The following is a 22,239-nucleotide window of genomic DNA, read 5'->3' on the forward strand; positions in this document are numbered from 1 at the left end:
CAGCCAACCCCGCTCCAGATTCAGCCGCGTGACTGGCAGGGCGAATTTCTGCCATTACCTTGAAAGACGGCAACAAGGGCAAGGCAGGCTTATCTGCAGCAGAACATCAGTTCTAATAAATAACGGCACGCTTGATTGCAGTATATCAGCCTGGAAGATTGTCGTCTCCCTTAAGGCGATCATAGCTTCCTGAGCGCCGGCGCATAAATATCCCAGTTATCCTGACTGGAGAAGTTGTCTTACGACTTGTAAATTGCCATCAATGAAGCAACTGAAAAACGTAGCGGGATAATTTTTTTTTGTCAGTTAATTTGGTTGCTTTCTTATTATTTTCAGTTAACTCATATGTAAATAATTTTAGTCCATTTACGAAGAGGTGACCTTCCGGAGATATTTTGATTATGGCAGGATAATTATTTCATTACTAAATGAATATTACTTTTGGGACTTTTGTCCCTTGGACTTTTTGTCTTCAATACATATCATATAATCATTTCAATAATAAACTTTTTTATTCTTTTGGATTAATATTTTGTATGGGAGAAAACTAATTAGACCAGTACTAAAAGGCCTAATCACTTCAAGCCTGTTTAACTTCATTTAGCTTTCCCTCAGGTCACACACAGAAATGAGATACGTTAGAGGTTTTATTCTCCCTATAGTTAACCACCCCTCATTATGAATACGTACAATTGAATTTCATCATCTGTGGGTGGTCTACATTTGAGTAATTCTTGGTCCACACTTTGGACCTGGAGAGCCACTTTCCCTTTCAGTTAATCAAATGTAATTATGTTCGCTCGAAAGTGCATGGAAATGTCATTATCAAAGCCATTTTCCCCGTGATGAAGGAAGTGTATTGCTGAGAAAAGCTATGCGGCGTTGAGTCATGGATAAGATTTTGGCAATACAAAAAAAAAAAAAGAAAGAAAGGAAATGAAGTGAGACTTTCTAAATCCGTCCGTTCACCAATAACAAAAAATAAAAAATAAAAAGAGGAGCTTATTTGAGCATGATGAGATATGTTTTGTGTGTGGGAGACTGGCTACATCCGTAAAAGCTGTCGGGGTTGGACTCTTATTTCTGTTTAAATTCCCTTTTGGGGCGTCCCGCGGTGACCTGCTTTAAATGGCACGCGGGAGCGGCTCCAGCCCTGCTCCAGATGGACTCTGGGAGTTTTTTCGCGCCCGGCGCCACCAGCCTCTCGGACCGGGCCCTGTATTTCACAGCCTTCCCGCTGTGGCCTGGTTCTCCTGCCCATCCCCGGAGCCCCAAACCGGGCGAGGGAAGATCTGGCCGCCTCTCGCTCGCTCGCTGTAGCGCCGTGGTCGCTGTGCGCTATAACCACCACCCCCCCAAGTTTGTGGGGGGGTTTTTTTTTTCCTTTTTTTTTTTTCTTCCACACATGGGGCCTCGCAGTAACCGTCCAGATGGAGGTTTATTTTTATTTTTGTTTGTTTATTTATTCATGCATCCAGCTATTCAGGCTATCGCTGGGGCTTTCGTCTCTCTCTCTCTCTCTCTCTCTCCCTCTCTCTGCCTCCAGTGTACATCGTCACGGATGCTAATCCGCTTTCATCCCTCCCCCGCTCCCTCCCCACCCGACCCAGAGCCAGCTCTCTGAGGGCCAGAGTGGGTGCCAGGGACCCTCTCTACGCCCCCCCACAAAACCCCCTCCCTCACAGATTGAGCGCCCATCCACCTCAGGCCTTTCAGCTGCCCCCTCCCCCCCCCCCCCCCCAGCCTTCTACTATGCAGGAGGGGTCCCATCCACGTTCCCCTCTGACCAGGCAGCTGGAGAACATCCCTAATTAAATTATAGAGGACATCAATGGGTGCGCATCAAGCTGTCACGGCGAAGCGGTCCAGAAACAGCCACCCGGCTCCACATACAGGCCTTTTTGTTGTTGTTGTCTTTTTTTATGCTCCTAATCACTCTTCATACATGCTAAGCCTGGGGGGCTTTTTTTTATTTATCCCATGCAGTTTGAGTTTGCACATGAACGGACTGCGGCTTGCGCTGCCTGCCGAATCTTAGGCGAACGCCGGCCCGTGCTGTCAGTTGGGCGGGAAACAGGCGCCCGTTAACAGGTGCGCTAACACGCGGGACCTCCTCCTGCCTTCTCCCAGGTCGGCCTACCCAGGCTAATGTGAAATCCGCACCGACGGCTAGGCTAAGTACGGCTGGGGGGGGGCGTCTGGCTAGCTGGACCTGCTTCCGCGAAACTGGAAAGAGCACGGAACCCGCAAAATAAGGTGCAGCTTGTAGCCCTGGCTGTCGGGCACGGCCACGGGCAGCCTCTGCTTTCAGCGAGCGTTCAGGGTTAATCGTGCAGGTGGCTCTCTGCACGGTAACAGATGGGGTAAAATGTGCTCAAAAAAAAAAAAGGAAAAGGGACCTTTGGCGATGTTCTGTTCGTCTCCGCGTCATATTGTTTTTTTCGTGGTGAGCGGGAGAGGAGAGCTCGATCTCCGGAGCTCCCCCACTGGCTGGTCCCAGCTCATCAAGCACAAGACTAGCAGCTCTCATTAGCTCTCATTACAGAACAAATTAAAGTGGAGGATCTCGAGCAGGCAGATTGGAAAAGAGAGGGGACAGAATAAAAATGCTCTTCGGATGCATGCTTGTTTTCTCCCCCTCAATGTGTTATTCGTTTTCAATAGGAGTGATATATCTCAGTGATAATAACAACAACAACAGCAACAACAATAATAATATTAAAAATAAAAACAACAACAATAAGAAGAAGCAGAAAAATTATTATTATTATTATCTATGATGTAATTAATAGAGCCATTTTCTGTCACTTCAAAACAGTATGGCTTGCTGTACCTGTGCTGTTTCACTTTCTGAAAGCTCTCAGTGTGTTTGTGGAAGGGTGCTTGTACATTACTTGGTGACGCATATTACAACCACTGCTTAAGATGTGCAACACTACAAAGACACAAAAGAGCAGGTTTCAGGTAGGTTTTTTTTTTCCGCTCCGTTCCCTAGAGCACCGCACACAAAGCATCAGAAATTGAGTTCTCAATCGATGCTGTTTCTTTCACACGCGGGGAGAAGATGACAGATAGCAAATTGAATTTATGAACAGGCCGTGTTGACACTGCTGCATAATTATACGAATGGCATCCCTTTGGTGTTTGAAAAGGAAACATGGCACCGGCTACAGATGGAACAGAACTTCCCTTTTTCCTCTCGTGTTTTTAATTAACCGCGATTTTGGAGAATGGATGTAATTGCTATATACCTCTCGTGTCCTTTTCTCCGAATGCCTCGCCTCGGCAGCAGTTTGTAATATTTTAAATAGGGCTTTCTGCAAAAGGCCATTGTTCTGCTGTAGGCCTTTGTGTTTTTGGCTTGGCAGCAGGAGTGTGTGGTCTCTGAATATCAGCTGTACAGTACATCTTCTTGGCATTTGTCTTTGTCTTGTCAAAATGTAAGTCAGTGGAATAGCTTTGCCAGGTGTGTGTATTTTGTGTCTGTATTGAGCAGACCAGAGCACACACACACACACATGCACACACAGGCACGCACACACACACACACACCGATGTGCCTTTCTTGTAACGTCTGAAAATGGCTTTGTCTACATTTATCTCTATAAGACCATTGTTGAAGCTCCATTTGCCTGCCCATGGTAAACATTAAAATGAGACAGCTTTTTAATGCATTCACCGTAGGGGGTCTTGTTTACTGTGGATACTCCCTCAATTTGTGAGGTAGAAACACCAGCTCATTTCAGAAAGGAATCAGATTTCACAGGTGAAGCACAATAATGTTACATGTAAACAAGACATGTAAACTCACTAATGTTGAGAAACGCAAATGAAAGAGATTGCGAAGTAAAATGCATCGCGTTTGTGTTTTTTCATCTTGCTTTTTTGCTTTCCAGTGTCTGCTGCTGGATTGCCTTTTTTGCACTGTTATAGCACGACTATACACAATTACGCAATTATTAATTTGTGTAATTAATTTATTAATCTGCACTAAACCTGGAGCATGGCGTGACTGATGTGAACACACACGCACATTCACACACACACACACACACACTCACACACACATGCCCACTAATACAACACACACGCACACACACACACACACACACACACACACTCACACACACACGGCCACTAATACAACCAACACACACGCACATACACACGCACACACTCACACAACACGCGCGCGCACACACACACATAAACACACACACACACACACACAAAATGTAGAGCTAGGGCTTAAGTAGCTAGTTTACATGTCACACAAGTCAGTGATGTAACCACCACCCGTTTTTTATAATGAACAGTAAGCTGCTTTGACATATTTATTTGAAAGTTTTGCTTTGCTTCTGAAGTAACTGATTTCAGTGGGATTTACGGTTTGTAGTTTGAAGTGTTTGCCATTTTGAAGCCGAATCTCCCTTTGATTTAGCACGCTGGAAAATAGGCACCGGGTCTATTTCTGAACCCTCCCTTGACGCTAAGAAATATCTGAAAGACACACTGTCATGAATCTTCTGCAGCCATCCTGCAAGATACACGCTTTATAGTACACAGCTAGTAAGTCGGCCATACCGCAGTACCCATTCTGAATGTGTGATACGCGGTTCATATATATATATATATATATATGAATATCTCTCCAACAATAGACCTGTTACATTTGAGTATGGGATGTGTTAAATGAATCACTCCCATAAAAGGGTCTGTCCATTCAAACAGCTCTTTTCTTCTTCCACTGTTACAGTTTGTTTATCTCGGTAAGCCAATTACAGTTTTTCTTGTGCCATGCAGATGGTGAGAGCTGGAGGCCTATCTCCATCACGCTTGCGTTCTGAGTGAAATTACTTCATTCAAGCAGACCGAGTAATAAATCTTAATTTCCTTGTCAATTTTCGGGGAAAGAAAAGAAACCCAATTATCGAAAACTGAAATAACTGAAAGAAAACACGCCATCTTGGCTACTTACTGTACCAACCAAATAAAAGTTGGAGTATTTGTTTATCTGCTTCTGAAAGCTCGTATTACTTTGCTTTTAATTTTCAATTTGGCAAAAAAAAGGCTCCCACATGGTTGACTAATTTTTGCTGGATGTGAGTAAAAAAAAAAAGAAAGGGAGAGGAGTAAATCTTGCATCCCCATAATAACTTTAATATGCAGGCCCACCTAAACAACCTGGGGATTATTATGCAGTTGGCAATGAGTTGACAATGCATGCCAAAACTCAGGCACAGCAGAGCACCAGGAAAAAACATAGTAGGCATTGAACACCTTATAATGCTGGCTGTTCCTGGGTGGTTCTCTGTGAGAGACTGGCCTGAATTTCATGCAAATGAACGGCTTACTGTCTGTTCGCAGAGTCGTGGGAGGTGGGCACCTGTGTGTGCGCTCAGTGGCGTTAGGTAGGAGTAGTGGCGACACTTGACAGCACCTTGATATGTACAATCTTGCTGAATCCCACGTAACGGCGTAGGTGCACTGCATAGATTTACTGTAAGTAGAGGACAGGGCAAATCCTTTTCCAAGTCTTGCCAGCATTTGCAAGTTAATATTGTTCTCCTTTTTGCTTATGCCCGAGGCATCTGATTTACAGCACAGCACAATGCTGGCGAACAATTTTTATATGCATGTGCATATAGCCTGTTCTACACTCGCATACATAAATACATACATTCATACATACATGCATACGTACATAAACATGTGTATGTACAGTGTATAGCAGTAAAGCGTTGGACATGCTTTTGCCATTACAGTAATAAGACTGGCCAAAGCGCATGCAGTCGCACACAGCGTAAATGAAATTCCAGCAATCGGGCACCTCCGAGAGAGAGAGAGAGAGGCCGCCACCTTCTGGGCCCGGCCGTCTCCGCGACAACGGCGGTCCTCCACGCGTCCCTGCGCCGTTTTTTTTAAAATTTATTTTTCTTCTTTTTTTTCTTCTTCTTTCTTTTTTCTTCTGCCAAATTGTGACACTTATATTTGTTTCCCCTCCGCTCCGTTCCCCTGTGCCGCAGATAATAAGTTCCCGCCCGGCGCCAGCTACCTCGCAGGAAAGCTAATCCGCGGTGCGAAGTTCACCAATCCCGCTCTTGTTATCCGCCTAATTAAAAAAATGTGCGAGCGGTACCTGTAAATACATTAGAGCCCAGAGGCTCCTGGGCCTGCCGTTACATTTGGCAGCTCTCGATGCCTGGGGAGGAAGGTGTCACTGCTTCCAGGCTGAGAGGCAGGCAGGCGGGGGGGGGGGGGGGGAAGCGAGGACAGAGGTTCCGGAGCTTTTCGTGAGGGGCAGGGGGACGGGGTGGGAGTGGGGGGGGGGGGGGGGTTGGGTTAGGGGACTTCCTTGTGCACCATTTTCTTGCTCCTTAATAAGATTGTTAAGGATCACGTGGCTTCTTAGTGTAGTCTCGCCTAGGTGTTATATTGCATCGTTTAAAAAAAAAAAAAAAAAAAAAGAATTTCTCAGGTTTTAGCTGATATTAACCCCCTGGAAAGCAATTTCCTGTGGGAAGTGTCCGCTGGCTGAGAGAATAGTGGTCACCAGGAATAGTGGTGAGCTATTCTTGTAATTCCCAACGGCACAATCTACAGGTTTTTGGCTAATTGGAGAATACAGGATATTTGCCTGGGGTGTTCGATGTAGCACTGCTCAAAATAACACCAACAGAACAGCTGGAGATGGAGAGTGATTCATGAGGGTGGGCTATGTGCACAGCTACAGTAGGATTAAGTTTGATTTTCAAATGAAAAGTGTCTTTCCTTTACATAGTTTAGTAAGATCGAGTGGTTTTTAAAAAATTTTAAATCATGAACATGGTCCAAATGAACGTTGCACCGCGGTGCGTTTCTGTCAGAACCGGGAGCCCCGCGGTCCCATAATGGAGCCCGGTCCGGAAGGGCTTTGTTAATGGAGCCAGCGGCGGCCCGCCGGGGGACGCCTTTCCCATTTTTACTCGTTTGGCTTCTCCGTGTCTGAGATTCCTCCCTCTGAACCTGCCCCGGCTCCCGGGTCCTGGTCATTACGGATGATGAATTGTGCTACGGTTAAGTGGGAAGTAGGACAAATTGATCAAATGTGTCAGGCGCCCCCCCGTGACATCCACGTCCACGTCTCCGGGAGGAAGAGAGGACGAGCCGTCTGGAAGTTTCCGGAAACCCGCGTTGCCGTCGCGTCGGATAAACGTTTTTGTTTTTTCCCCGCCCCGTCCCCGCTTTCGCCCGGATGCTTTTTCGCGTTTGTACGCGATCTGCGAGGCGTCCGGGGCGACGCAAATGCTGTGGGCGTGTCTGCGCCGCAGGTGAGCGGCTGTGGGCGGGGCCGGCGTCCGCTTTGGGGCTTTGGGGAAAGCGGAACACGCGCGTCCTGGTTTAGACCGCCGAGGAAGGGGCTGCCCGTGGAAGGGCCTACTGTCTGAGATAAACAGGAGAGGCCTGCTCCGGTCTGCCGCGGAACAGCTAGTCTAATTAAGCCTGATTTAATCTAGGTTGCTTTTAAATACAGATCGCGCCAAGCCCAGCCACTTTGATTTGAAAGGAGCCCTGGGGAAGGGCCTGAGGAATAATGAGAGAAAGGACCAGAATCAAGAGAGAGGGAAATTAATCTGGTCGGAGATGGAGAGTTTATATTTGCATATTTATTTTATCTGATTTTATTAGTTGTTGTGTTTGTTTTGCTTTGTTTTAATCTGCAGCAGTATAGAGGGAGCTGTATTGCATTTTGAGAGAGAGAGAGTGAGAGAGAGAGAGAGAGAGAAAGCAAGAAAAAAATAAAGTGTGTAGCCTTGCAGTTCTTGGGTAATGGAAGAATACGTGGCATTTCCTTAAATTAATTATGTAGCAGTGTCAACCCGTTCTGTTTATAAATTCAATTTGCTGACTGTCATCTCTGTTGAATGTGTGAGAAAACAAAAGATTGATTACCACGCCCGGAACTGCTGCCGAAAGCAACCGTCTTCTCCTCCGCTGACGTTTTTTTTTTCTTCTTCTTCTTCTGCCAAAACCTGAAAGGAAATCCTGCCCTTGTAGTAAACACTCCTGAGTGGCCGCTCACTCACGTGCACGGGGGCGATTGATGGCGCCGCCCCACGTCCCACAATAAGTCACCTTAACGATCCCAGTTTAAAATAATGCCCGTTCTGGACCGCGATGATGAACAGAGCTACCCGGTGACTCGTTAGCGTGGAGGGTAAAGATAGATGACCCAGATATGGGCCGAAAAGTTCCTCTGATTTCGTGCGTAGGCCACACCGGTCGCGCGCCCTGCTCACGGGCGCTTTTCCGAGTTCCGCGGTCCCTCCGGCTTCGTCCCGCGGCGGCGGCGGCGGCGGTGGCGGCGTAGGCCACTTTCCGCCGAGACGCTAGTGCTTTGGCGGGCCCGAACATCAGCTAGCCGAGTCCTGGCGCCATTGACAGTACGGTGATAGAGTGCCCAGGTATCGACTGGCTCCACAGTAAATCTTGGTAAAAAGCACTTAGCTCCTCTTGCACAAGCCACAGAAAGGATATCTGTCAGTGGCCATCAGAGTATCCTTTCATCTCAGGCCGGGAGCCTCCTGCTCTCTGTGGCGTGGAGGGGGGCAGAGACCATGATTCTTCCATTGTTTCACACCCCTCCTCCACCCCCGCCACCCGCGAGGAGCGGAAGACTGCCCCCCTGGGAGCTCGGTCTAATATCCAGGCTCCACATTTATGGATATCCTTAATGATGTATGTGGCCATCTTTCATTAATAGCATTTGTCACATGGTCATCTCACCAGCGAGTACAAAGGACAGTCGTACCCTTTGTGACAAAATTGCCGTTGATCATTCCTCCAGTGAGCAGAGAGGACACTGATGGGGTTTATGAGTGATAAAGTTGTGGTGATTAAAAGCGGCTATTTTGGTGTGTGGCGGGGGAGCTCTGTGGATGTGGTGTGTGGGTGGATGTGCCTTTGGGAGGGAGGCTCTGTAGATGTGGTGTGTGGGTGGATGTGTTTTTTTTTTAGGGATGCTCTGTAGATGTGGTGTGTGGGTGGAGGTCATTTTTTGTGGGAAGCTCTGTAGATATAGTGTGTGGATGGATGTGTTTTTTTTTGAGGGAAGGTATATAGATGTGTGTGGGTAGATGTGCCTTTGGGAGGGATGCTCTGTAGATGTGGTGTATGGGTGGATGTGTTTTTTTTAGAGAGGCTCTATGGATTTGGTGTGTGGGTGGGTGTGGTTTTTTGAGGGACGCTCTGTAGATTTGGTGTGTGAGTGGATGTACCTTTGGGAGGGAGGCTCTGTAGATTTGGTGTGTGGGTGGGTGTGGTTTTTTGAGGGACGCTCTGTAGATTTGGTGTGTGGGTGGATGTGGTTTTTTGAGGGGTGCTCTGTAGATTTGGTGTGTGGGTGGATGTGGTTTTTTGAGGGACGCTCTGTAGATTTGGCGTGTGGGTGGGTGTGGTTTTTTGAGGGATGCTCTGTAGATTTGGTGTGTGGGTGGGTGTGGTTTTTTGAGGGAAGCTCTGTAGATTTGGTGTGTGGGTGGATGTGGTTTTTTGAGGGGCGCTCTGTAGATTTGGTGTGTGGGTGGGTGTGGTTTTTTGAGGGATGCTCTGTAGATTTGGCGTGTGGGTGGATGTGGTTTTTTGAGGGACGCTCTGTAGATTTGGTGTGTGGGTGGATGTGGTTTTTTGAGGGATGCTCTGTAGATTTGGTGTGTGGGTGGATGTGGTTTTTTGAGGGACACTCTGTAGATTTGGTGTGTGGGTGGATGTGGTTTTTTGAGGGACGCTCTGTAGATTTGGTGTGTGGGTGGGTGTGGTTTTTTGAGGGATGCTCTGTAGATTTGGCGTGTGGGTGGATGTGGTTTTTTGAGGGACACTCTGTAGATTTGGTGTGTGGGTGGATGTGGTTTTTTGAGGGACGCTCTGTAGATTTGGTGTGTGGGTGGATGTGGTTTTTTGAGGGACACTCTGTAGATTTGGTGTGTGGGTGGATGTGGTTTTTTGAGGGACGCTCTGTAGATTTGGTGTGTGGGTGGGTGTGGTTTTTTGAGGGACGCTCTGTAGATTTGGTGTGTGGGTGGGTGTGGTTTTTTGAGGGAGGCTCTGTAGATTTGGTGTGTGGGTGGATGTGGTTTTTTGAGGGAGGCTCTGTAGATTTGGTGTGTGGGTGGGTGTGGGTTTTTGAGGGAGGCTCTGTAGATTTGGTGTGTGGGTGGATGTGGTTTTTTGAGGGACGCTCTGTAGATTTGGTGTGTGGGTGGATGTGGTTTTTTGAGGGAGGCTCTGTAGATTTGGTGTGTGGGTGGGTGTGGGTTTTTGAGGGAGGCTCTGTAGATTGGTGTGTGGGTGGATGTGGTTTTTTGAGGAGGGCTCTGTAGATTTGGTGTGTGGGTGGGTGTGGGTTTTTGAGGGAGGCTCTGTAGATGTGGTGTGTGGGTGGATGTGGTTTTTTGAGGGACGCTCTGTAGATTTGGTGTGTGGGTGGGTGTGGTTTTTTGAGGGACACTCTGTAGATTTGGTGTGTGGGTGGGTGTGGTTTTTTGCGGGACGCTCTGTAGATTTGGTGTGTGGGTGGGTGGGTTTTTTGAGGGACGCTCTGTAGATTTGGTGTGTGGGTGGGTGTGGTTTTTTGAGGGACGCTCTGTAGATTTGGTGTGTGGGTGGATGTGGTTTTTTGAGGGACGCTCTGTAGATTTGGTGTGTGGGTGGATGTGGTTTTTTGAGGGACGCTCTGTAGATTTGGTGTGTGGGTGGGTGTGGTTTTTTGAGGGACACTCTGTAGATTTGGTGTGTGGGTGGGTGTGGTTTTTTGCGGGACGCTCTGTAGATTTGGTGTGTGGGTGGGTGTGGTTTTTTGAGGGACGCTCTGTAGATTTGGTGTGTGGGTGGGTGTGGTTTTTTGAGGGACACTCTGTAGATTTGGTGTGTGGGTGGGTGTGGTTTTTTGAGGGACGCTCTGTAGATTTGGTGTGTGGGTGGGTGTGGTTTTTTGAGGGAAGCTCTGTAGATTTGGTGTGTGGGTGGATGTGGTTTTTTGAGGGAGGCTCTGTAGATTTGGTGTGTGGGTGGGTGTGGTTTTTTGAGGGACACTCTGTAGATTTGGTGTGTGGGTGGAGATTCTCACCTCTCTCCTCTGCCTCCTCTGCAGAAGGAGACGAGACAGGAGTGATGGACAGCCTGATGGAGGCCCTGCAGTCCGGAGCGGCTTTCCGGGACCGGAGAAAACGAAAGCCGCAGAATGGTGAGGCCGCCCCGCCCCGCCCCGACCGTCACCCCCATCACACCACCAAACCCCCCCCCCCCCCACCGGCAACAGGCCACGCCTTTCTCCCTCCGCACACGCTCAGAGACAGGGGGGTCACGACCCTCCTCTTTACGGATTCAAGTGCGGTCATTAATGTGTGGACACAACAGGCATTTCGCTTTCATGATATTCCCCTTAGATTCCATTAGAGGCTCCCGGCACGAGTGTCCTGAATCCCAAACGAGGCGTCTGCGGGCCCCCCTGATGTATTCACCCGCGCGCACGCTCACCCGAAACACGCGCGCACATACCGCGGGCGCCATTTCCGCCCCCGCGGCGGCCGCACCTCCCTCCCGCGTCGTACGCGCACGTCCCTGTTGCAGCTCATTAGGCGTGCGTTGGCACCTTGACATTCATAAGCCGCCGATTGTCACGGGGAGCTGAGGGGAAGTGACGGTCCCACGGGGAGAAGCTTTAGCACGTCGGTAGTACCGCTACACTGGGGGCGGCGCTACGTTAAACTGTCCCCGCGCGTTCAGGAACGGGACCCGGCGACACGGGACGGCGTTAGCCGCCGGGAGAACGTTCCGGAGGGAGGGGCTGGCGGTGGAGTCGCTCTTCGCGCCCCCCCCTCCCTCACGGTGTTCCGCACATGACTCCAGCCCCCCGCTCGGGTGTCTGCACAGGTTTGCAGAGAGCGGCTCCAGCTAGCCCCCCCCCCAGTGTCGCCGGTAGAGCTGGGGGTTTGTTTACTGTGCTCAGGAAGACCCGCATCAAGCCGCTTCCCTCAGAAAAGGTACCTGCGTACCCCTCCCCCTCCCAGACGCCTTCCTCACACGTCACCCCCCACCCCCCCCCGCCCGCACCCTGTGGGAACAGAGTCGCTGTCCTGAACGCCGGGGGCCTGTCACACCCGCCGCTGATTATCCCCCCTTCCCACAAGCCCCGGCGACCTGTTGGGCATCGCCGCGCCGGAGCGCGAGCCTCCACGCCGGGGTTCGTACCCAATGGGAGAGCGCTAATTAGCCCAGGCCCCGCCCAGCGGCCCCGACCTCCGATCAGACGCCTCTGACAGGGGCGCACGAGGAGCGGCAGGCCCGGCCTCACCCGCCCCCTTCCTGTCTGAGCTCCTTTTGAAATGTTTATGAAAGGCGGATGTGCCAGAGAGAGAGAGAGAGAGAGACAGCTTCTATCTGAAACCTTTCCCCTCTTATTTCCGGGTTGATTGGGTATCCTCTGTGTGTGTTTGTGTCTGTGTGTGTGTGTGTGTGTTTATGGTGTCTGTTCACAGTGTGTGTGTGTGAGTGCGTGTGTGCTACTTCCGTGTGTGTGTGTGCGTGTGTGTGTGTGTGTTTTTCTTTTTGCAGAAATGCGCCGTCGACATTGAGTGCTTCGGAGCGGGTAATTGGTTCCCCGTGTCTGAGATGCCTCATGCTTGACATGTCTCTCTCTCTCTCTCTCTCCCTCCCTCCCTCCCTCCCTCCTCCGTCTCTCACTCTCTCCGTCTCCCTCTGTTTGCTTCGTGGACGTCGCAGGTGATCAAAGCCCGTCCAGTCCAAGCCCTCGGTGGCCGGGTGCTAACCATGGTAACACAATAAAGCTCTGTTTTGTAGTTAACCCCACCCCTTCCCTCGGTCCCGGCCGCTGCTCTGGCTCCCCGCCTGCCTCAAACCCGGCCCCGGGCTGGCGTGAGCACGCACAGGATACCGACACTGAGCCGCCGAGCCTTCCGGAACTTTCCACCGCGCGCAATTAAAACCGACCGTTCGGTTTCTCCCCAATTTACGGCTGTAACGATCAGCTTTTTGACGATGCTGCTCATCTTATCCGATTCAGAAGAGAAAACAAAAACAATCACTAAGCCTCTAACCTTTTCCCATTTTATTATTTGCTGCCCAAACCCCATCCCCCCCCCACCCCCCCTTCCCTCCGCTGGCATTATCACATATATTTGATCTGACGTCGGACGCTTCGTTTCTCATCTTATTGTTTTATGGTATTTGTTGTGAGTGATTTCCGTGCCAAAAGCAGACCTGCCTCGGCTGCATGAGTCATCGACTGCCCGCCGCGGTGCCGGCGCCTCCGCTCCCCGGTCGCTCTCCCGCTGCCGACGGCCGGTCGGGCTGCCGCGGTCCGATATCGGGCCGCACGGCATCGTCACGCGGCGGCGCTGCCAGTCGTCTCGCGCAGATCAGCGGCAACGTGATCAGCGAGCGACAAGATCAGCAGCAACAAGGCGTTAATTGTGAACGGGAGTCAGATCGGCGCGATGAGTAGAAACGCGCTTTCTGAGAGACGCTTTCTGACTAGTTTCCCGGTGTTTTTTTTGGGTTTTTTCCCTGGTTTGTTATCGCTGGCCTGGAGGCGGTGGCTCAGTGCGGTCTCCTTGGTGCTGCCCAGCCCCGTTAGACGTCTTAACCGACCTGTCCCCTCGACACCTCCACCCCCCACACCCCCCCCCCCCCCACCCCCGGCGCTTGCTCCACTAAGGCATGTGACAGCACAACCTGTCCTGTGTTAGTTTTTTTTATTTGTGTTCTTGTCAAACAGGTTAGAGCCTTCATTAATTGCCATATAGGGATTTCTTCCCCCTCTCCTCTCCTCTTTTTTTTTTTTTTTTTTTTTACTCTTCTTTCCCAGCTTGGCATTCTGCTTGTAAATGTCAACCGTTGCACGGAGCCCAAAAATACTCCTCTTTAATGGATGGCAGCCTTTCTGTGCCCCGGCCTACTTCTGCGCCGTTCGTTCGGCGGATTGCTATTTCCTCCTCACCTCTCAAGACGCCGTCTCCGAGGAGTGCATGTTGCGGCGGCTCTCCTGCAGGAGGCGCATGCGCGCATATGCACACGCGCATGCATGCGGTTTTTAAAGGGCGCAGCTGCGGCTGTAGCGCCCCGCTCGCGGCCTGCAGACCTGCTGCGCAGTGTGTGGTAGTCCCGTTGGCCTGCGGTCGAGTCCCGCCTCTGGGCGTGCGGGACCAACGGCGGCAGAGCCAATGGAATGGAGCGTTACTCTTGGTCCCGCCCCTAACGCTTTCCCCCTGCATGACGCTAAGGCCCATGAGGCACTGGGCCCGAGCGTGGAGGGCGACCAGTGCATGCAGTACCACACACTGCAGTATGCGAATGTGTTCACACTGTGTCATGTGTACAGCTGTGTGTGTATGTGTGGGTGCGTGTGCGTGTGTGCATGTGTGTGTGTATGTGTGTGTGCCTGTGTGCGCGTGTGTGTGTGTTTGGGGGGTGGGGGGTGGGGGGTGGGGTGGGTTGGGTTCACACTGTTCGAAAATGATTCCCCATCACCGGGTGGGTAGATTGGAATGCAGAGAATCCTCTGGCAGGCTTTGGCCATAGCTCTGTACTGAGTCTTCAGTAGACGTGAAGCGTGAAGTGCCGTCAAAGCTGCAGGATTCACATTCACGTTGATGTGACAGGGGCCCAACTCAAACGGCTCCATGTTCTTTGAGAGATGAATAAATATCAGAACTTCAACAACAAGAAAAGAAACAATTAAGCTCCCTGCCGTCCGCTTTATTGAATGATAAAAAAAATAAATAAATAAATTGTGCGGTCTGCTTCTGAATTTTCCTTTAAGAGGAAGCCGCTGCTCTTTTATTAGGATGAAAATTGGACTCATTAAGCAGCAGCTTGTGAGATTGATGGTGTTATCTCAGGGTCGTGATGACCGTGATAATCCGCCTGCTCTCTATTTTCATATTTTCATATTTTTCTGAGGACTTTGTTCCTCATATTACAATAGTGGAGCCTGTACCCTGACCCCCCCCCACACACACACACCCCCACCCACCCACCCACAAATAATATTGTGGATGTACCGATGCCATTGGGTTAATGCCGTGGATCGATAGGTGTTCAGTCATGCCCGTCTGGAGCACATGCTGGTGAAGTGTGCGATTAACACCGAGGGACCCTGGGATGAGCGCGCGAGATGAGAGCGTTTTTTTAGGGCGGACCGTCCCGGGGAAATGAAAATGAATCCGTCTGAGTGCCGCGGACCCGATCCAGCCCACAGCCCACCTCTGCACCCGGTCAAGTGCCAGCGGTGCGCTAACGCTAGGCGCTACGTCTTCAGCCAGCCGATTACGCAATATTGCACAGGCCACGTTCCCCCCCACACCGTACCTAACCATGAGCTATTCTGTCAGCCCCCCCAACACGATCACAAACCATCAGCTATTCTATCAGCCCCCCTACTCCATCTCCTATTCCATCAACCCCCGACACCATCCCATACCGTCAGCTATTCCCCCCACACCATCCAAAACCATGAGCTATTCTATCAGCCCCCCACTCCATCTCCTATTCCAAACCCCAACACCATCCATACCGTCATTTCCCCCCACACCATCCCAGACCATCAGCTAATCCCCCACACCATCCAAACCATGAGCTATTCTTCAGCACCCCACCCATCACAAACCATGAGCTATTCTATCAGCCCCCCCACTCCATCTCCTATTCCATCAACCCCCCGACACCATCCCATACCATCACTTATTCCCCCCACACCATCCCAGACCATCAGCTAATCCCCCCACACCATCCAAAACCATGAGCTATTCTATCCAACCCCCACACCATCCCAAACCAGGAGCTGTTCCATCTAATCTCCCTACACCATCCCAAACCAAGGGCTGTTCCATCAACCCCCCCCCCCACCACCATCCCAGACCATCAGCTATTCCATCAACTCCCCCCCCCACACCATCCCTAATCATGTGCTATTCCATCAATATCACCGCAATATAACCTCCCCGCTCTATCCGAAACCATGAGCTATTCCATCAATATCACCGCCCCCCCATTCCTAAACTGTCAGCTGCAGGACCAGCGTCACCTTCTGTTTTTCAAATCCCAAAAATCATAAACCAAGAAGTGTTCATACAAGGGAAGAATAAATACAAAATTTAAGTAGGAAGGAAAACTGGGAAGACCCCAACTGCTTTAACTTATGCTCACGACTGGGTGAATGTATACAGAGATTATTCAGCAGAATAGGGATTCTGAACATTATCCGTGAGATTATATTGGCTTGATGCTATTAAGTGGAAGTGTTGGTTGTGTGGAGAACGCCTCTGAAAAGTAATCTCATCCCCTGTCATCTTATCTCGGGTCTTTATTGAATCTGGAGACGCGGTGAGGAAGTGCTGAGTTTGAGCGTGAGCTGGATTACGAAGCGGGCGGGAGGACGTGCGCTCAGTCAGTCGCTCGCGGTGTGAGCACGCGCATCCCTTCCCTGAGTCAGGAGCCCCGCCATCTCTGTTCCTCAGTCACTAATCACCAGCGTGCCGCCATGGCCCTTTCACTGCTTCTAAATGTCTGGAAGTAGAGAAGAGAACCTCCATGGCTGAGGTTAGCCTGTGAAGAGGAGGCGGGTTGAAATGAGTGATATTCTCAAGGCTTTCAGGAAGGTAGCATTACCTGATAATACGCCATTGGTGATCTTTTTTGGGGGGAGTTGTGGGTGGGGGGGAGGGGTCTCTTGAAAGCTGCAGACCCTGTTTCTCTTTTGCGAGTGGTGTCCCAACAAGCACTTCCATCATATTTCCAAGTATAAGATATATTTAAAAAATAATAGCAATTGTTGGTGGCCTTTCCAACACATTAACAGCCTAACCTTTCCCTGGCTGTCAGTTCACCTTCATGACGTGGTCCATCAAAAGTTTCTCCTTGTTCACCTGGGGCCTTTTGACATTGACCAGACGAGGGATCGTTTTGCACCCATTAAAAATCTTGATCTCTTGATGTAACGCTGGCAAGAGTTATGGACTTTCAACCCGGGTTGTCTAATCTCCCCAAGTCTGGCGGTTAATTCAGCATGGCAGAGGCGAGAGTAGGCTTCTCTATGTTTAATGAAGATCAAATTACCTATTTTCGGTCATGAAATTTTTAAAAGCAGAACTGGGATGAATCTGCGAAGTAGCAAATGAGAGCGGAGCGAGGGTGTGATGGGATGAGGATGGCTGGACAAAGATTGAAGATTTTTTTCTTTTTCTTCATTTTCTAAATGGTCCCTTGATCATATTGCACCTACTGTAGCACCTCTCAGAGTACCTTTAGCGTATGCAAGGCACTTTGTGCCTGGAATGAGTTCAGCCATGTTCTTTGAGCTTGCCGAGTCTCCCTTCACTTCTAAAAGAAACGCTCTCCACTGATGTCAGGTCCTTGTTTCTCCTAGTTAGCTAATTCTGACACATGCAGAAGAGAGGTAGGTCTCCGCAGTTCTTTCTGTACTTGTTAATGACTTGCTTTTCCGCAGATTTCTCTGTTTTCCGCCAGCACAACAGCGTCAACTGCCGAGTTTTGAATTATTTGCTGACACCTTTGGTTTTAATGTGTGTGGTTTAGACATGATACCCAGAGAGAGAGAAGAGTGTATTTGTTTATCATGCATTAATAATGTGAGAAATAGTTTGGAACGTGCAAGCTGTGCTTTTTCTAGTTGCCTTTTTATGTTTACTATAGAGGAAAGTTTGCACAAACAAAAGTATAATTATATGCTTATATATTTTAGAAACAAACACTGGCTTGTTGACTTCCTTTTCGCCTGCATAAAGATGCAATAAACCTCACAAGAACTGGATGGGGATTCAGTTTGAAATCATCTGAGAGTAATCTGTTTGTTCTTTAGCAGTATTTGCTCACTTATAAGATGTGGCAGTTAATATGAGTTTTTTTTTTTTTTTTTTTTTTTAGCAAATAATGTCAGTATTGCCCTTTTGTGTACATGGCCTGCCTAATGCATACACATGTACGTATGTGCACATGTACACACGTACGCACTAGGCGTGCTGACGCATAGCACACTACGATGGCTACGGCCCCAATCTAAACCCTCAAACACTCCTCTTCAGGGCGTTGATAGATGTTATTTATTCAGGTCGCCCCTAGGGATGCTTCTCAAGGAAGTCTCACCAACATGATTTGCTCTGGGCCTCCGGGCCCCAACGGGTATTGAAGTTGGCAATGGCCCAGATTTCTCACCGGATAGGAGATATCTATGGGAAAGAGCAGCGTTCTGCTGAGATGTTTGTGCAAGATAAGGACATTTGTCAACCGCTATAAGGCAGATATACGAATCTGGAGGATTGGGGACTGGGCCCCCAGACAAGGTTTTAGCCCCAAAGGCAGATTTACTGTGGTGCTCCCGGCCCCTCTCTTGGCCCCCATTGAGGAAGAAGCCATTTCATAAGAGTTAGGACGTCGTTATCATCCATATATATTATGATTTTTATATATATCGCTTGCCTGCGCACGCTGACAAACAGACCTGCCATTTCATTTCAGCATAATGGGCAGCGGAGAGTGAACTCTGATTGTGATCGCCGATTTAAAAAAAATTTTTTTACATTTCCAAGTCAAATCGTAAGGAAATGCAATCTCTCACAAGGACAGAGATAAAAAATAAAAAAAACGTGGGCATCCTGAGTATCACTGTATCACTTTGCTTTCTCGCCCTAGCTTTTGGATTCCCAGCAAGAAGCTTTCAACCGCCGAGGTTCGGTGAAAGGGTGACGGCGTCACCCATAACCCCTTGCGCTGTAATTCGCCGCTCCTTTTTTTTTTTATCCGTGAGGGGCCTCGGCCCTGAACGCGGGGGTCGACCGCCGGCGACAAACCTTTTGGGGGGGGGGGGGGGGGGGAGTCGATGGCGCGGGACTGCAAAGGGCAGCAGGCTCGGGCGCTTTTGTGCGACGCTATCTCTTCCCGGCGTGAGCCCGGCGCATTGATGTGGCGAGTGCCCGGCGGCGGCGGCGGCGGCGGCTCTGAAGCGTCCGCCCGGCTCTTTCAGGACGGCAAAGCGGCGCCCCGGCGGTTGTGAGAGACTCAACCGCTTTTTTTTTTGCTTTTTTTTCCTTTTCTTCTTTTTCTTTTTTTCCCCCTCCGTAAGCTGGAAAGCGACGCCTCCGCCGTTTTCGTTCTCCCCCCCGCCGGCCCATAATGCACCAGCGAGCGCGAGCTCCGGCTGGGTGGGGAAAGGTCATCTCGAGTGCAGATCGTCAGCGCGCAGATCGGCTGAGGAACGGAAATATTTTTCGGGCGGGGAAGGGGGGGGGAGGGCAACGTAAATGAGGATTTCACCTTATTTATGCCCCTGGTCATTTCCTCACAATAGACTCGGCCCCACTTATGGCATATGACACTCCTAATGGAGCCATAACTCCCGCTGCTAAGAAGAGGGGAATGGCTCTGGAGTCGGGACTGGAAATCGTATAAACATATCTCTCCTGGCTGAGAAATCGGGCTCATAATGTTCCGATGGAATGCCCGCAGCCATCGTACGGGCCTTTTTCCGGAGACAGAAAGTTCCTCAGGAAAAAAAAAAAAAAATTAACCGTAATTTATGGCCGATTAGAGGGGAGGAGAGGCCTAATGGGGATCTCGATGACAGTAAATAAGGTGATGCGGAATGGACCGTACTTATGTTCGTGGGAAAATGAGAGGCGGATGGCGCCGTTTAATGTCATTTCCGCTCCTATTTTCCCCATTGTTATTCAAATGAGAGGTGTCTGTTAGCACTTGACGAATCGCCTGCGGGGGGGGCTTCCCCATCCCAGTGTCCGCCGCTATCCGCGATCTGCCAGGCGGCGCGATGCAAAATTAATATTTTAGATTTCCATTTGCCTGGGTGGAATGCGTGTAATAAGGAAGAATGGGGAGGCTGGATACGGGTGGGCAGCCCGCACTGAGCGATGGTTCTATTTCCCAACTTTCCCGCTTGCGGAGGACCGAAGGAGAGCGGTCTGGGTTGCCGCCCGTTCTTGGACTGCGAGAGTAACGACGTCGTCACACGATCCCAAAATTGAACCCATTTTGTTGTTGTCAAGATAAGACCTGCATATTCCCCTGGGGCTAATTTCAGGGGTTATCTGAAGAAAATATGAATATTGGCAGTTATTCCAGGCTGCTGTAGAAATGCTTGGACTTTGTTTGGATATAGAAGAACCGCTAATGACATCCAAGGACGTCTGCAGCTCCGCCATTTTAAATAATGTGCTTTGATTTTGACTGTCCAAGGAACTGCTGAACAGAGCAGTGCTGGAGAACAAATGGACAGTGCAACTGCTTATGTGTTAAGAAAGCCCTTAATTAGATTCCCTCTTGATTAATTTGTCCTATATTAAGCTGAAAGGGGGGTACGCTGTCATTAATAGCACATCACTCTATTGACCATGTTAATACAATGCCTCCACCAGCAAGTCAAAAGCACCAGGTTCCTCAAACAAATCTGCTACCTCCCTATAAATCCGCGGTATTCTTTCAGTTAAGGTTTGATTCTTTCCGAGAGTGCATGGACTGTCTCTTTGGGGGACTCTTCTCGAGAGATACACACTTCAGTATCCAGTATATCGGCTTGCACTGCTGTGCGTGTTGGCCCATGGATGGCCTAGAGACCAGCATTGCTGGGTCTTGTAGTTTTTGCTAATTGCAGTTGCATTTCGAGAGGTCCTAAGCAGCGGCGTGCTCATTGACTGGTATGGAAAATGGGGCAAAGGAAGAAAAAAAAGAAGACGCAGACAAACAAATGCAGGAGAAAGGGAATCGGGCGATTTTTAGGTCCCGTGAAAACGAAAAACACGAGCCTCTGTTTGGGCTGGGGACAGACGCCCTGGGGGGGTTGAGTGTCCACTCCAGCAGGGGTTTTGGGTCTCCAGCTCCCCGTGGCTGTAGATTTATGTCTCTGCCTTTCATCAGACCGGCCTTTCCCCCCCCCCCCCCGGGGCTGTGCTACATGCAGTTTGCACAATATATGTGGCTATTTGTGCAGCCTAAAAGTAAAAGTGAAATGGCCTCCAAACAGACGGCGTACTGTCTGCATGACATCTTATGTACATGCTTCCGTCTATATTGTTTTGAATTGGTGCCTCTGTAAGTGAGTTTCCAATGATAAATCACAAATAAAAAGGCTTTTTTTTTTGGTCTTCAGCAAACATATTTTATTTGTTTGCTTTTTTTATGTTTAGAGGCATTTTGACCCATAAATTATATAAAAAATGCTTGCTATTACATTTGGCAAGGCAACCAGAAGAAATAAGTATGCTGCCTTTCTGAACAATGCAAAACAATGACACGCATTTTGATGGGGTCATTGTTCCTAAATTTCAAGTTATGATGATTGTACTGATGTACCTATTCATCACTGTTTGTTGAACAGATGTCTTCTTTCTGGCGAGGTGTCATTTCAGTACATATCATTTATAAATAGATATTGTTTATCATTAAACTCTTGAAGAAGCCACACACGTACTTCATAAAACAAGTTGAATAAAATGATTGCATATTCAGCATGGCCCTCATCTAAAGTAGTCTAATTATTATTTATGTCGAGAATTTCAATGTTCTGAAGATTACTATTGTTGGTCAGTTCCAAAAGAGCGACACTCTGGGTAATTCTGAGCCTTCATCTTTATTTGTGAAACTGTAAGATTAAATTCAAGGCACATACCAAGGAAATGAGGCCTGTTGAGTTCATTCAGCACCTCCTAAAAAGCAGAAACTGTCTGCGGTAGGAAGGCAGCCATTTTTTCTTTTTTTATTCATTCTTTGTCCTATATATGTCTTCAGTATGACCTTTTGTGTGCGACATACTAACTTTGATTCTACACTGTTATTCCCAGCGTGAATGTGAAAAGGAAATAGTCTTTTTGAATAAATTTGCTCACGTTTTCTCCAAGTCACTGTTAATTAGACATAACCAGTGGAATTGTGTAGGCCTGTGTAATACTTTAAAGAATGCTAATCATTTCTGAATGTGAGAAATGAACTCTGTTCCCTGAAGTGTCATGAATAAATAGAATATCTGGTATAAAACTGGCATAGTTGAATCTGAAATGGCATCCGAATGATTGCTCAGCCTGAAGAGTTGTATTTGCAGTTTCAGCTCTGTTTGATTTTTGTAATGGGCTCACCGCCTTGTAGTTATAACTGAATTTGAAAAAACAGCACGTGCAATAAGTCATGAGCTGAATCAGCTCTGCAGCTCCCCCGGTGGAC

General features: G+C 49.0%; 1 protein-coding gene across 1 annotated transcript in view; it reads left to right on the forward strand.

Annotated features, from left to right (window-relative positions):
* Positions 1-22,239, forward strand: part of diaph2 (diaphanous-related formin 2) — a 446,422-nt gene that overhangs the window by 388,479 nt on the left and 35,704 nt on the right. Inside the window, 2 exon segments of the mRNA XM_064329326.1 lie at positions 11,129-11,221; positions 12,760-12,810. Of these exon segments, the coding sequence (XP_064185396.1) occupies positions 11,129-11,221; positions 12,760-12,810 (144 nt within the window).

Source organism: Anguilla rostrata, chromosome 3, assembly GCF_018555375.3.
Source record: "Anguilla rostrata isolate EN2019 chromosome 3, ASM1855537v3, whole genome shotgun sequence".
Classification (NCBI taxonomy): Eukaryota; Metazoa; Chordata; class Actinopteri; order Anguilliformes; family Anguillidae; genus Anguilla; species Anguilla rostrata.